This window comes from Arachis ipaensis, chromosome B8, assembly GCF_059453495.1.
Source record: "Arachis ipaensis isolate K30076 ecotype BB chromosome B8, ASM5945349v1, whole genome shotgun sequence".
Lineage (NCBI taxonomy): Eukaryota > Viridiplantae > Streptophyta > Magnoliopsida > Fabales > Fabaceae > Arachis > Arachis ipaensis.
The window spans coordinates 68,711,775-68,728,800 of record NC_142443.1 but is presented as its reverse complement, the minus strand read 5'-3'; the positions used below and the strand labels follow the sequence as shown (position 1 = coordinate 68,728,800).

At 37.4% G+C, this 17,026-nt stretch overlaps 1 protein-coding gene across 1 annotated transcript; it reads right to left on the bottom strand.

The window, feature by feature from the left end:
• Positions 1–1,615: 1,615 nt before the first annotated feature.
• On the bottom strand, positions 1,616–3,509 carry LOC107613920 (putative BOI-related E3 ubiquitin-protein ligase 3). The gene is made up of 3 exons (XM_016316115.3): positions 3,063–3,509; positions 2,550–2,976; positions 1,616–2,461 (listed from the first exon to the last, which is right to left on the bottom strand). The coding sequence occupies exons 1-3, from the start codon at positions 3,116–3,118 to the stop codon at positions 1,847–1,849; spliced, it is 1,098 nt and encodes a 365-aa protein (XP_016171601.1). The 5' UTR covers positions 3,119–3,509; the 3' UTR covers positions 1,616–1,846.
• Positions 3,510–17,026: the final 13,517 nt, after the last annotated feature.

Sequence of the window (17,026 nt, the reverse complement as noted above, 5' to 3'; positions counted from 1 at the left end):
AATTAAAATGTATAACATATTATTTTTTTATTATAATTGAAATCAAATTTTTTTTTTTTAAAATAAAAAATTTTTCTTTCTTCTTTACTAGTTGATAAATAAAAATAGAAATAAGAAGACGTTGGATAGAAATTATTTTTAATATGAAAGTAGATATAGTATTTTGTTTGAATATTGACATTTAAAATACATTACGATATTTGTAAAAATATTCAATTCATCTTCTATTCATTTTAACGCGTTCCTTCACGTATTGGTTGAGATATTACCACGTGTTGCCCTCCTCATATTACAATACACTCATCATTCACTTTCAAAATTCACCCATCTATAATTACACTAAATAATTCTATTTCTAATAAAAACATTAATATTTTTTCTATATAAAAAAAAAAGAGCCGACGTTGGAAACCAAAAGCCTTTTTATTTTCATTTTTTAACTAATATATTATTTAATTTGATTTAGTTATCTTGACGATGGAAGTGGTAGTAAATTAGTTTTGGCGGGGTGTTGGGAACCAGCGGATATGTCGTGTAGTGCGTTGGCCTTTGGGTCCGAACATAAAACAAAGGCTGAAAGAAAAGAAAGAGAAAGAGAGGGTGGCCTATGCCCTTGCCTTGCATTATGCCTATGAATGAAAAAAAAAAAAATGGAGAAAATGGCCGTTGCAGGCACTCTTCAACAGCAACAGCGACATTTGCGCGCGTCCTACGTGTCAGCTTTTGCCTCACACCTGTCCCTTTCTCCCACCCCCAACTCTCTCCTCGTTGACCCCACGCGCTTCATATCGCGCGTGTTCCTATGCTAATCAATATCTATTCAATCTATCTGTTCGTGGTACCTAGTTTCTCTATTGGGGGGAACTGTCGGGTAGATGCGCCCTGGGTCCCACTTCCCACCCCCTCATTTTCCTTTTTATGCTCTCTTCATTTCTTTTTTCATATTCTTATTTTTTTGGTAATACTAGAAAAATAAAAAATAATTTAATAATTAATAAATATTAAATAAAATAAATTTTAATTGTTTCTAATTAATATTTTTTGTTATTAAATATTTTTGTTTTTGTTTTTTTTACCTTTACCCTCCCCACTATATCGTAACTTGCAACTTCTATAATGAGGCAAACCGATTCTTTCTTTGTATTTCTTTTCTCTATCAAGTTTTCGGATCTTACTTTATGTATCCGAGAAATTCAACTTAACCTATAGAAAATCCTTTACATAGGTTTAAAAATTTTTAATTCAAGATCTCTAACAAATTAAGACCCGTATTATTTTGACCAATCTCATTGGTTTACAAGAGACTACGAATTTAAATCACAATTCAATAGCGTCTGCAGCTATTAGATAAGGTATTGCAACTTGCAAGAGAGATAAAATACCTATTTCTGGTAAAAACTATATATAAATTATATGCAATGTGATGCGTATATGAACTTATGAAGGACCCTAAAAGAACCAAGCGATCGAACAATTGGGACTGATAATTAAAGAGAGAATTATATTGGAATAGAGTAGAGTTGCTGAAGTGGTCATCCTCTCGCGCTCTCTGCTCTAATGTCGGATAAAAAAGAACAAAATCAAATTAAAAACTGTAGATATTAAAGATAAAATAGATCAAAATGAACAATTGTTTTTCCTTATAAACTTTTTCCAGATTTTCACACGCTATAATGTTGGGAACTATCTCTACCAAAAGAACAAAATCAAAATAATAAAAAGAAACAAATTAAGTGAAGGCCATATGGACATGAGAATGGAAAGGAGAAGCAAAACTATTGTTTTTTCATTCCTAATAATAACAGTAATAATAATAATTTGAGAAATTTGTCTCTAATCTTAAAATTTAGGACATGTTAACATGAACGCTAGCAGTCTTGACGGATTTACAAATGGGACAAGTGTGAAGACTAGACCCACAAACAGTACACAAGCATAGGTGCCTGCAAGGCAATATCAGCACGCACGATTCCCCCTTCCCACAGTTCTTACACAACCTCCCTCCCTTATCCTGCGCACTAACCCCCGCTAACGTGCGCCACCCACCACCACAACTTTCCACCACCTTCTCTTCCAAATTCTTATCGCCACAATCATCACTGCTTCCACAGCAAGACTCCGCATCGTCCATCACTGCCGCAGTCGCTGCTCCGCCCGGGCACACGGTAGCGCCATCGTCTTCCACGGCGCCGCCGCCGCCGCGTTGGGCGAGGACTTGTTCCAGGTTCGTTCTGAGAGCATTTGCTGTTGCCTCGTTCGTTTGTGCCAAATCACGCCATATCTGATTCTCTATGCATAAAGACTTGACTTTCTCTTCTAACGCCCAATTCAGTTTCCCCATTTTCTCTATTTCATCCTCTTTTGCTTTCAGCCTCTTCATCACACTTACTTCTATTGCTTCCATGATTCTCCTTGCATGTCTCTTGCGCTTCTCTTCTAACTCCATCCTCACTTTCTCCATCTGAAGAATGAAACAGGACAGAACAATGAAAATATGAGATTTTCAGACATATGATCATGCATTGAAATAATTAATTGATGATACTTACGCGTTGTGCAACAAGTTGATCGATGTCAAGCTGTTGCTGATGGATCTGGAGGGTAATGTCTTCCCCTAAAAAGGTAAAAGAGCCACAATTTTTGTGATGTGGTTGAACTGTGACGGTGGAGGCTGTGGCGGGGTACGAAGAGGGGAAAGTGTAGTTGATGGAACCTGACGTGTCTCTTGATCGTTTTCTCGACAAAGGAATGTTATTGTAGGTGAGAGTGCTTTCCGATTTTATTGGAGTCTTTTGTTGTTGAGGCAGGGAATCTGCAGCAATTGAACTATACATCGCCGGCGGGAGCATGGCCTCTGTTCCGACGCCGGCAGCAGCGGTTGTAGTTGTGCCGGATAACGGAAGCAAGGATGAGTAACCAAGCTGAGCGTTGTATAAATTCAGATTCATGTTTGTCTCAATGGAATTCATCATTTCCCTGCACACATAGATATAGATTCAGATTAATATGGCAAAACCATATCGAAATGATGAAAATAACATGTTGTATGAAATGATATGTACCTATTGCTTATGAGTTGCGAAGGGAAGAGATTGAGATGGCGAGCCTCAACGGCCATGTTTTTCAAAAAACTCAATAAAATGGTGATAACCCTTTTTTTTTCTTTTCCTTCTGTTCTGTGTTGTTGTTGTTCTCTTTTCACTTGTTGGGTGGGGAGGGCTTTTATTTATATTTAACTTGAGTTGTGCGTTTTTGGCGTGGTTGCTGTTATAAGCAGTTTCTTCGGTAGTGGCTATTAGAAGGGAGAGAAAAGAAGACTCGGTTGTGTTTTTGTGTGTGTGAGGGAGAGAGAATAGATAGAAATAGAGATGAGCAAGGTAGATAGATAATAAGAGGATGAAAGGGAAGACAAAGAAGAGCACAAGTTAAATGAAAGGAAAGGGAACTAGGAAAATGGGGGAGAGGGGCATGCAAATAGAGGTGGCATTGCTGTATGGTGGGGTTTATTTAGGGTTTCCTTCGGTCCACACATTATTTTGGTTGAATAATTAAATTGACTAATTTAAATTTAATTAACTTTTTAAAAAATTATTATTTACATGGAAAAAGAAAAGCTTCTGTTGGTTTTAGTGACGAGATCTTTTTGTCTAATCCAGAGTAGAGACCGTGCTACAGAGGGAGATTCGACGAGGGCAATTGCGAAATTATGGGCCAGTACGAGGAGTATTTTGGTAATACAACCCCCTCCATGTGTCCGTAACTGTTGAGATTGGCCAAGCAACATCGATCACCTTTACTTTCTCCATTAACGAATAGTTAAATTAGTAAACAATTAAATTAATAATATTATTCGAAAAACGGCGAGTGCGACACGTAATACCTTCCCACTAGAGGCTGGCACGTAGATATATAGTATACTACGATTCAACGTTTTATTGACTGTTATCTTTTCTCCCCCTAAAGTTAATAAGCTAATTTTGTGCGCTATTTTTGTTTAGTGCTGTGATTTTAGTGGTAATTTTTTTATAATATAAAAATTTAGTATATTTTTTGTATAGAGAGTTAGATTTCTTTAAATATATAAATTTGAGAATATACTAATCGAATTTTTCGATTTGTTTTACAACAAAAAAATTATTTTATCATAAATCGAATTTTTTGATTTGTACATTATAAAATTTAACTTTCATATTTTTTAAATTAAAAAGTCTGATTTGCTATTTAAAATTAAAAATTAAAAATTAAAAATTATTTAAAAAAAACACATCAATTAACTATGATAGTGGATTACATATAAATTTTTTTATTTCTAAAAAATTTAACCTAATTTTGTACCACAATTAAAAAAATAAAAAGAAAAAGCCAATAGTGGTAATAAAAGAAAATGTTAATATAATTAATGAAGTAATAAATTTAGGTTTAGATGTTTTTAATTAAGAGTAGATCTATCTTGTTTCCTATTTAAAATTATAAATTGAAAAAATATTTATTAAAAATATATAAAACTTTTCATTAATAATAAATTTGTCATGTGTTCTAGTCATGTGTCTTTAGGACAAATGTTAAATAAATTTCTTTATTAATTTATTACAATTTTCTAGAAGTTAATTATTGTTCAAATTTATTTGACTTCAAAATAATAAATAGTATTTATTAGCTTGAAAAATAAAAATAAAATTATATTTGACCAAACTATATTTTAATATATTATTATCATAATATATTTCATAAAATTAACTATTTATTTTTATATTTTTTTATAAAATCTAAAAACAATCATATTAAGACATGTTAAAAGTTTAATTTTGATCAATTAATTTCAAATAGAAAAGAAGAAAAATCAGGTTGAATAATACTCAATATAACAACCACAAAAGCATTATAATGGGTACTACTATGTTGAGTAAATATTTTTTATGAATAATGCTAATGCGATTCGTAGAAAATAAAATTTAATATTTTTTGGAAAATATATTATAATATAATAATTATTTTAAATTAAGATTAATTTAAAAAGTATGTTTAAAATTAATATTTAAGCTCCATATTATGTTATAATATGATAAATTAGTAAAAGAAAAGTTATTCCTGTAAAACTATAATAATTATATTTATTATTATGAGTTGACATTGACATACACTACTTGTCAAAAATCTCTATTGCTTATAATGTAGTCCACAAAAATTAATTACATGAAACTATAAATAAATAAGATAGATTCAATTATCATAGATTAATAGGAAAATAAATAAATTTATACAGTATCATCATTTAATTAAATACTCAAATATGCACGACCATTTAGACAGCAGATAGTAAAGCAAAATAAGTTAACAATAATAGCTAATATAATGCTCTTTTATTTCAAAATATTATATTTTAAAATAGAAGAATATAATAATGTAATATACAATTAAATTATTAATAAAATTTATTTGTGAATTAATAGTGAATTTAATTTTAATATAAATAATATTTCAAAATCAAATGCATAATTAATTGTACAATATCTTTTTAAATTACCGAATATCTTTTTAATTATTGCTTAATTTTTTTGAGGAAGGTAAAACTGTAAAAGATAAAAACAACGTGATAAAAGGTGGGTACCAGGGAAGGAAAAGAACACGTGTGTGGCAGGGTTGGGGGAACAGTATAAGGATTAGGGTAATGGGCACGTGCGACTAGCCAGCGTGGCTCCAAGGATGGGACCCACAACAATAGTGGGTACGGTGTACCCGATGCTGGTGCACGCAACAGAGAGAGAAGTAAGGGCAATTTTGTCTTTTAGCCTATTGTTATTGTTGGTGGTGGTGGTGCTGTTCTTGTTGTTCGTTTCTTCTTCTTTCTTGTTAGTTGAGTCATGGTGGTGGCATGGACAACTATGCTTGTGTTGTGTGCCCCCTCACTCAGTTTTCACCATTCCTCGACACGTGTCTTCCTTTTTTGCTTCGTTTATTTTTTTGTCTGTCTATATGGTTATGGTCCACAGTCCACAATCCACTACCCTGCACCGTCATGTACTCATCGAAAAATCTTGGCCGTTGGATCATAAAGAGTTTACAAACTCTCTTGATTTCGCGGAGGTTAGATGAGTCATGTGATTTCTACGTCGTTATTGTTGGAAATGCAAAATTTTTGTTTATTTTATAGTGTAAATTATTTTTTTTGTCTTACATTATATTTATCTTTTTTTCCCTCCTTTTTTACTTTATTAAAATGGATGGATCAAATCTTATTATGAAATTTATTCTTTAAAAGATGAAAGAGTGCCCCTTGATTAATTTATGAATCAGTCTCTACTTGATATGATATTTCATTATTTCAGTTTACCAATATAGTAGGTCATTTGGTTTCTACTTCCATATTTTATGTATGTAATACAGACAATTTAGTGCAAATAAAAAGAAGGAATAGGTAAACAATCAATTTAATTAATATTCTTCTCCTAATAAACAGAATGAATTTGTCTTCCAAATGCAATGCTATATATAATAATAATTAACGCAAAAAAAAATAGTGTTAAACAAATATCTTTAGAGTAAAATAATAACTTACTAGCGTGAAATTGGTTAAAATATTGTTAACTACTTTAATATTTTAGGAGTAAAATTTTAATATGGTCTTTTTTGTTGATAGTGTTTTCGTAGATAAACTTCGTAAGTATCATAGAATTTGTAATTCTATTGAACACGAAGCTAAATATGAAATAATTGTCCCTGAGAATCGGATTTATTGTAGGAGGGTGACCGAGTCGAAATTCCACTTTATTTTCATGTATAACTTTTTGTTTACCGTCTAGGAATTATTTTTCCTTTTTCTGCCTTTGAAATGGAGGTGTTGTCTCACTGTAGGGTGGTTCCTTCCCAACTCCATCCCAATTCTTTGGGGTTTCTCAAAATTTACCAGCTTGTTAGTCGTGAACTCGATTTTTCGATCTCTTTGAAAGTCTTTTTCTATCTTTTTCATTTGACCAGACCTTTTAGTGCTCAAAACAAACAGCAGTGTGTTTCCTTTCGAGCTATTCAAGGTCGGAAGGTGTTTTCCATCTTTGATGAGTCATTCCACGATTTCAAAAATTTCTTTTTCAAAGTCCGAGCCATTGAAGGCCATCACCCATTTTTTCTAAATGAAAACAACGAGCCCGGCTTCAAATTATACTGGACAGAGGCAGCCCCCGTAAAAAAGTACAATTTGATATATTTGAATGAAGTAGAGGAGGCTGTGGTTGAGTGTTTTCGAGATGTTTGGAGATGGGCTCCAAACCTCGACACCAAAAATTTTTTTCTCGGAACTCTGAGCTATGTCTGGACCGAGCTAGGTAGCTTTTGTTTTTTATTTTACGGATATTTTCATGTTCTTCCGATTTGTTCTTCCGACTTGTATGCTAATCCTTTTCCAATTTATCTTTTCAGATAAGATGAAAGGTAGTTCTAAGACGTACCAGAAAGTGCAGGAGGCTAAGAAGAACGCCCGAGGCCGAGCTGCTCAACCGCAGGAAGGCGGGACAGCGGCTACTCCTTTTCCCAGAAGTCGAATGCAAGGACGACCTCTTCTGATTTGGCCAAGTCGGTAAATCTTCCTCCTCCTCCTCCTCCTCCTCCTCCTCCTCCTCCTCCTCCTCCTCCTCCTCCTCCTCCTTTTGTCCCTACCACTCCAGTTCTTCCTTCCTTGGAGTCTATTTCAAAAAAGCGCAAGACCTCAAAGGTTAGTGTTTCTAACGTTGGTGACACTAGTTTTGATGGGATGAAGTTCAGTAAGAGGCACATTCTTCCCCATAGTTCTATTGCTATGGATGAGGCTTCCATCCGAACTCACCTTCAGGTCTTGATCCGGGGGAGAATTCGCATTGTTGAGGTTTGTACCTCTTTCCTCAAGGAACTTGAGAAGACTCCTTTGGGTGCTACTCAGTATTCTTTGGAGCCTCTTCAAGGCCAATTGGCTATGTTCTGAGAGGATAAGAAGAGGTTGACGGAGGAGAGGGACCGGCTGAAAGATAAGCTCTCCAGATCCCGTGAGAGGGAGAGGCGGATGGCCTATTGTGCTATGGCTGAAGGCTTAAAGGAGAAGGTCAAGCAGAACTACGTTCGTTTATTTTCAGATAAAATAGAGCTGAGAGAGGAACTGGAGTGGCTCAGGGAGGGGTACTGGTGCGCGAAATTGAACTCCGCAAGTTTCTCACAGATAGACCGGCAAATGCACTGGGTCGTCCAAGTAATACCTCAAGTGAGTGAGGATCGAATCCCACGGAGATTGTTGGATTAAGCAAGCAGTGGCTATCTTGTAGATCTTAGTCAGGCGATTAGAAAAGATGGTTGTTTATTTGAAAGCATAAACAAAATAGTAAAAGAAAATAAATACCAGATTAGTGTGAAAGCGATGATAGATAATTCAGTTAAGGTTTTGGAGATGCGTATTCTTTCCGGATTAGCTTTTCTTACTGTCTACTTCAATAACGAATGATTCATTCAATGGCAACTGTAATTGACTAACTCATGTAGCATCCTAATCAAGTTAGTCTCTTCTAAAGCATAGCAGTCCACCATATCCGAGCAAATCATGTAGCATCCTCATCAAGTTAACTCATGGCTTCCCACTATAGTCGAAGGTGAAGCACTAAGCAATCCACTCCCTTTCGCGATCCTACTCAAAACACCACAGATAAGGTCGGATCTTCCGGATCAGGGAACGCTACTTCTCAGACTCTAGTCTTAACGCCACAGACACCTCAGAAACCCATGGTCAACGAGATTTTATGTCACTTATCCAAAGTCGCCCAGGCACGCTCTTGGAATCCACAGTGTACTCTCTAGCTGTGGTTCAATGCTATCCGGGTCAGGACTCACACGGAACCCATGTAGAACAAGAATGATTGTCACAGGTCATCCTCAATTCATGAGATGAAGAATGAAAATGCACAAGAGAATAGAATCAAACGTGTATTGAAATAGAAATAGTAATATTATTAATCTATGAGAATCAGCAGAGCTCCTAACCCTAACTTAGGAGGTTTAGTAGCTCATAGCTTACAGAAAGTATTGTAAAACGTGAAAGGGGGAAAAGATCAAAATTTCTTAACAATTGTGATCTTTGTTTTGTTTATACTAATCTAATAATGAAAAGAATACAAAAATATGATAGACTAGACTTAGAGGTGCGAAAATCTACTTCTTGGACCCACTTTGGTTGAGTACTTGGGCTGAGCTTGGCATCCAATTTGAGGGATGGGCGTTGAACGCCCATTAAGGAGTTGATCCATGCTGCCTTGCTTCTTAGTGGGCATTGAATGCCCCAAAGGGGGTGGTTCTTGGGCGTTCAACGCTGGCTTGTCTCCTTGGGGCGTTGAACGCCAGCAAGGGGGTAGCTCCATGGCGTTCAACGCCCAATATGGGCAGGTTCCTTTGAAGAAAAGTATAGACTATTATGTATTTTTGGAAAGCTCTAGATGTTAGCTTTTCAACACCACTGAGAATGCATCATTTGGATCTCTTTAACTCCAGAAATGTTCATTTGAATGCATGGAGGTCAGAATATGACAGCATCTGCTATGCTTTCCTTGCCTCTAAATCAGACTTTGCCAAAGCTTTTTAATTTCAGCCAGAAATTACCTAAAATCATAATAAAACACAACAAATTAAAGTAGAATCCAAAAATATGAATTTTGCACTAAAACCTATGAAAATATAATGAAACTTAAACAAAACATACTAAAACACTGTGAAAATGATGCAAAAAAGCGTATAAAATATCCGCTCATCAGAACACCAAACTTAAACTGTTGCTTGTCCCCAAGGAACCAAAAACAAAGTAGGATCAGAAAGAAGAGAGGGATACAGTAAATCTCAGAGTCTTCAATGAAGCTCAGTTCCAATTGATGAGCGGGATTAGTAACCATTTACTTCTGAACAGTTTTGGCATCTCACTATCCCTTGAAGCTCCGCAGTGTTAGTGTCTTTAGGAATTCAGAATCTGGATGATATTTTTGACTCTCTTAGTTTAGTTCTTTTTTATTCTTGAACACAGCTTCCTTTAGAGCCTGACCGTGACCCTAAGCGTTTTGTTTTCCCGTATTTTCACCGGATACATAAACGCCACAGGCACTTAACTGGGTGAACCCAATTGGATTTTGATTCAGCTTTGCTAGAATCCCTAGACAATGGTACCCAGAGTTCTTAGGCACACTCTTTTGCTTTTGGGATCACGAATTTAACTACTCAGTCTCAAGGTTTTCACTTGACACCTTCACACCACAAGCATTTAGTTAGGGGGAGGAGTTCAGTTGAACTTTTTAGGCCAAGATTTTGTTTCTTTTAGGCCCTCCTAACCATTGATGCTCAAAGTCTTGGATCCTTGCTCTTGCCTTTTGGTTTAAAGAGCTATTGGCTTTTTCTTTTTTTTTTCACAATTTCTTTTTTTTTTTCGCTGCTTTTTCTTGCTTCAAGAATCAATATTTGGATTTTTCAGATTACTAGTAATACTTCACCTTTTCCATCATTCTTTCAAGAGCCAACACACTTAACTTCAACATCAAATATGCACTGTTAATTCATGCATTCAGAAAGTAAAAGCAATGCCACCACATCAAATAATTGGACTATTCTTATTATATAACTCAAGTTCATGCATCTTACTTCTCTTTTTTAAATAAAATTTTCTTTTAAGTATGGTGAGAGATATATGAAATATTTCATAGCTTAAGACAAAACAAAGGATGATCATGAACTTAGAAACAGGAAATAGACAATGAAATACAATGAAAAATAGAAAAATAACATAAAAATAGCATAAGCAAGGGGGTAATGGAACGTGACCACCTTAGTGATGGCGGCTATTGCTTCCTCTAGTGGATCCAAAGGAGTATTTAAGCTCCTCTATGTCTCGTCCTTGCCTCTGTTGCTCCTCCCTTATAGCTCTTTGATCTTCTCTTATTTCATGGAGGATGGTGGACTGCTCTTGGTGTTCCATCCTTAGCTGATCCATATTGGAGCTCAATTCTCCTAGAGAAGTGCTCAGTCGGTCCCAGTAGTCTCTGGAAGAAAAATGCATCCCTTGAAGCGTCTCAGAGATTTCTTGTTGAGGCAGCTCCACATGCTCTTGTTGTGGTTCATGGGTCGGCTCTCTAGCGTGCTCTATCCTTCTTTTAGTGATGGGCTTGTCCTCCTCAACGGGGATGTCTCCTTCTATGATAATTCCAGCTGAATTGCATAAGTGATAGATAAGATGTGGGAATGCCAACCTTGCTCGGGTGGAGGGATTTTCTGCCACCTTGTACAGCTCTTGATGTATCAACTCATGTACCTCCACCTCATTCCCAAGCATGATGAAATGAATCATGATGGCTCGGTCAATGGTTACTTCTAACCGGTTGCTAGTAGGAATGATAAAGCGTTGGATGAATTCCAACCATCCTCTAGCTACGGGCTTGAGGTCAAGCCTTGTTAGTTGGGAAGGCTTGCCTTGAGCATCCCTCTTCCACTGAGCTCCTTCCACATAAATGTCTGAAAGGAATTGGTCCAGTTTCTGATCAAAATTGACTCTTCTAGTGTAAGGGTGTGGGTCTCCTTGCATTAATGGTAGTTGCAGCGCCAACCTTACACTTTCCGGGCTGAAATCTAGGAGACGCTCTCAGACCATGGTGCACCAATTTTTGGGATGTGGGTTCACACTAGTGTCATGCTTTTTAGTGACCCAAGCATTGGCATAAAACTCTTGCACCATTAAGATCCCAACTTCTGGGATAGGGTAGGTTAGAATTTTCCAACCTCTTAACCGAATTTCTTGTTGGATCTCCGAGTACTCATTCTTTTTTAGCCTTAAAGGGACCTCGAGAATCACCTTTTTTTCTTTGCCACTACTTCATAGAAGTGGTCTTGAGGAGCATTGGTGAGGAATCTCCTCATTTCTCAAGGTTCGGAGGCGGAAGCAATGGCTTTTTCTTTCCTCTTTCTTGATGACTCTCCGACTTTGGGTGCCATACTTAGGAATGGTAGAAGTAAAAAAGCAAAGCTTTTACAACACCAAACTTAAGAACTTTACTCATCTTCGAGCAAATATGAACAAAAGGGAAAAAGAGAGTAGAAGAAGAAAAAAAAGTTGAGATAGAGAGAGAGAGAGAGAGAGAGAGAGAGAGAGATATTTGGCCAAGTGGGGGGGCTTATTGCGTATGAGGTTTGTGTATGTGTGGGTATGAAGGGGTGATTAAGGTGATATTTATAGGGGAGGGTGGGTTAGGGTTCGGCTATAGGATGGGGAAATCTGGAGGGAAAGTTTTGAATTTGAAGTGGGTGGGGTTGGTGGGAATGGATGGATGGTAGTGATGAAGGTGTTGGGAAGAAAAAAGGTGATGTGGATGTGATTGGTTGAGGGTGTATGGGAAAGAGTGTATATGGAGAAGAGGGAAAGTAAGAAGGTGGGGTAGGTGGAGATTCTGTAGGACCCACTGATCCTGAGGGGCTAGGAAATTTGAATTCCCTGCCCCTTGTGGGCATTGAACGCCTAGCCTCTGCTCCCTGGCTAGCGTTCAATGACAGCTTCTTGCTCCATTGTGGGTGTTGAACGCCCAGCCTCTACTCCTTGCTTGGCATTCAACGCAAGCTTCTTGCTCCATTGTGGGCATTGAACGCCCAGCCTCTCCTTGTGTGGCGTTCAACGCCAGCTTCCTCACCCATATTGGGTGTTGAATGCCCCTCTTTCCTCCTTGTCTGGCGTTCAATGCCAGCAAGGGGTGCATTCCAGGGTGTTCTGCTTCCATCTCTGAACATCTCTGTCTCTGTTCTAACTACTACACATGATCACAAACTCTAAAAAGAAAATAATTTTGAAAATAACTTAATATAACTCAAATAGAAATAGGAATACTATAATTATGGTTGGGTTGCCTCCCAACAAGCGCTTCTTTAACGTCACTAGCTTGACGGTCAGCCCCTTTAGGAGGATGGATATGAGCTCAGAACTTTGCCCCTTACAGTGAACTTCTTCCCTGTGCTCTCATGGATGAGCTCCACGTGTTCTAGAGACAGAATCTTGTTCACATTGTGTGGAATCACTGGGCTGTCTGTAAAGACAACTCTCATGCCAGGTGAGAGACCTTCAATGGGAATTTTCTTATCCCTCCAGCCTTTAAGCACCTTCTTCTTAGCTTCCAAAGAATACTAAGATTTAAAATTTAAACTTTACTAACAAGAAAATACCAAACTTAAAATTTTTAATTCAAGATAAGACAAGATAGTAAAGATTTTCGAAAAATTAAAGAAAGATAAAAAAATTTTATTTTCGAATTTTAAGGAAAAAACAAAAACAAATAAAAGACACCAAACTAAAAAATTTTAAGATCAAACAAAGAAAAGAAACAAGAACAACTCGAATTCCAAGAAGAACACTTAAGAACAATTTCGAAAATTTAAAGAAAATATGAATACAAAAAGGGACACCAAACTTAAAAACTGACATAAAACTCAAACAAAAGATAAAGGTTACTAAAGAAAAGAAAGGGTTTTGAAAAATTTTTTAAAAAGAAAACAAAAGACACAATTAAAAGAGTAACTAAATTTTAAAGAATACCTAATCTAAGCAACAAGATAGTCCGGTAGTTTGTCAAACTCAAACAATCCCCGGCAACGGTACGAAAAACTTGGTGCGTGAAATTGAACTCCGCAAGTTTTGCACAGATAGACCGGCAAGTGCACCGGGTCGTCCAAGTAATACCTCAGGTGAGTGAGGATCGAATCCCACGGAGATTGTCGGATTGAGCAAGCAGTGGCTATCTTGTAGATCTTAGTCAGGCGATTAGAAAAGATTGTTGTTTGTTTGAAAGCATAAACAAAATAGTAAGGAAAATGAAATACCAGATTAGTGTGAAAGCGATGATAGATATTCAGTTAAGGCTTCGGAGATGCGTATTCTTTCCGGATTAACTTTTCTCACTGTCTACTTCAATAACGAATGATTCATTCAATGACAACCGTAATTGACTAACTCATGTAGCATCCTCTACAAGTTAGTCTCTTCTAAAATATAGCAGTCCACCATATCCGAGCAACTCATGCAGCATCCTCATCGAGTTAACTCATGGCTTCCCACTATAGCAGAAGGTGAAGCACTATGCAATCCACTCCCCTTCGCGATCCTACGCAAAATACCACAGACAAGGTCAGATCTTTCAGATTAGGGAACGTTGCTTCTCAGACTCTAGCCTTAATGCCACAGAGACCTTAGTAACCCACGGTCAACAAAATTTTATGTCACTTATCCAAAGTCGCCCAGGCACGCTCTTGGAATCCGCAGTGCACTCTCTAGCTGTGGTTCAATGCTATCCGGGTCAGGACTCACACGAAACCCATGTAGAACAAGGATGCTTATCATGGGTCATCCTTAATTCATGAGATGAAGAACGAAAATGCACAAGAGAATGGAATCAAACATGTATTGAAATAGAAACAGTAATATTATTAATCCATGAGAATCAGCAGAGCTCCTAACCCTAACTTAGGAGGTTTAGCAGCTCACAGAAAGTAATGTAAAATGTAAAAGGGGGAAAGATCAAAAGTTCTTAACAATTGTGATCTTTGTTCTATTTATACTAATCTAATAATAAAAAAAATACAAAAATATGATAGACTAGATTTAGAGGTGTGAAAATCCACTTCTTAGGCCTACTTTGGTTGAGTACTTGGGCTGAGCTTGGCGTCCAACTTGAGGGATGGGTGTTGAACGCCCATTAGGGAGTTGATCCACGCTGCCTTGCTTCTTGGTGAACGTTGAACGCCCCAAAGGGGGTGGTTCTTGGGCGTTCAACGCTAGCTTGTCTCCTTGGGGCGTTGAACGCCAGCAAGGGGGTAGCTCCTTGGCGTTCAACGCCCAATACGGGTAGGCTCCATCAAAGAAAAGTATAAACTATTATATATTGCTAGAAAGCTCTATAAGTTAGTTTTCCAACGCCATTAAGAATGTGTTATTTGGACCTCTGTAGCTCCATAAATTCTCGTTTGAATGCATGGAGGTCAGAATTTGACAGCATCTGCTACGCTTTCCTTACCTCTGAATCAGACTTTGCCAAAGCTCTTCAATTTCAGCCAGAAATTACCTGAAGTTATAATAAAATACAACAACTCAAAGTAGAATCCAAAAATATGAATTTTGCACTAAAACCTATGAAAATATAATGAAACTTAAACAAAACATACTAAAACACTATGAAAATAATGCCAAAAAGCGTATAAAATATCCGCTCATCAGGTACCAGAACTTGGAGGAGTCCATTGCTGAGGGTACCGAGGCGGTGTTTGAGGTGCTGAAAGAACAAGTCTGAGTTCTGGCTCCCTACTTGGATTTTTCACCCCTTTACCCGGACAAGGTTGTTATCGATGGGGAGATTGTTTTTCCTCCTCACCCTCTTACTGATTCCGAGTTGAAGACCGTTGGGCAACGCATCATTGAGTCTCCTCCTCGTGAAGTTAATACATCTGAGGAGTTACAACCGAGCTCTTCTGTCCAACCTGATGCTATTCCGATCTCTGCTTCCGAAGAGGTTCCTCTGACCCCTCCGACTTCTGTGGCTGACCCAACTTCCCCCGTTGAAGACCCCAATCCTCTCTTAGGTCCTAAGTATTATTTCCTGTTGAGGCCCGATCTGTGGGACCTTTTTTATGAACAGTTTTTATGTATGTTCCGAATATTTTTTGCTTACATTTTCTTACTCTTGATCCTTTTTTCAAAAGGATCTTTAACAGCTGCTTTTTCTGGATGTTTTAGTCCCTTTCATGGGACTCTTAATAAAGTAGCTTGTTTCTTATGTTTTTGAATGCTAGTATGATAGATATTTTCCTATTTGCAAAGTCTTTTGGTGGGGAAAATACTTCTACTTGATGTCCCTTAGTTTGGTAAAACTTTTATGAAAAGCCTTTTGCAAAACTTTTAGCCAAATAGTTTATAAGGGCTTTTTTGTTTCCCAAAGTTTTTATGAAAACTTTTATGTAGCTACCTTCCAAGGATTTTCCGTTTTCCATTAATTGGGCATAAACATTCAATTTGTTTTATCTTTGAATTGTTTTTGTAACTTAGGTTATTTTTGCGATGCATTTTACTTTGCTCAGGAGCTTTCCAACTTGTAAGTCGTTTGCCTTTTCATGACTGAGTTAGTATGATCGTCTTTTTATAACCCTTTTACACCGACTTGTACCTCGTCGCTTTATCTTGCCGACAACCTAGGTTGGGCAACGGATTTTTGTAGTTTTTCGAGCTTAAGTCGGTGCGTATCGTGGTAATAATGGAAATTTCAAGAAGGAGAGGTATGATCATTAATAAAATGTAACTTTACAAAGATGCTTTGGCTACTAAGGGAATAATTTTCAGGCCCCTAGCCCCCGCTTTGATGCCTCGTTAAAACCCCTTCAAGAAAACCCTCCTTGGGAAAAAGAGTACATCAGGGAACGGAGTGCGCTTCTAGCTGTAATATCTTTTAATATTGCAAGCGTGCCACGATCTTGGGAGCTCAGCTCCATTCAAGTTGGACACCTTGTAGTAACCTTTTTCCAAGACTTCGGTTATCTGAAAAGGTCCTTTCCAGTTTGCAGCGAGCTTCCCTTCTCCCGATTTGTTTACTCCGATGTCATTACGAATGAGAACTAAGTCGCTTGTAGCAAAACTTCTTCGAATGACTTTTTGGTTATACCTTGTTGCCATCCTTTGCTTTAGCACTGCTTGTCTTATTTGTGCCTGTTTTCTAACCTCTAGGAGTAGCTCGAGCTCTTCTTTTTGGGCTTGAATGTTGTCAACCTCGTCATAGAATCTCACCTTTGGACTCTGCTCATTGATCTCTATTGGGATTATGGCTTCTATTCCATATGCAAGTCGGAAGGGTGTTTCTCCAGTTGTGGAGTGAGGCGTTGTTCTATAAGCCCATAGTACTAGAGGGAGCTCTTCGGCCCAAGCTCCCTTTGCATCCTGCAGCCTCTTTTTTAGTCCTGCCAATATAACTTTATTGGCAGCTTCAGCCTGTCCATTGACTTGGGGATGCTCCACTGATGTGAA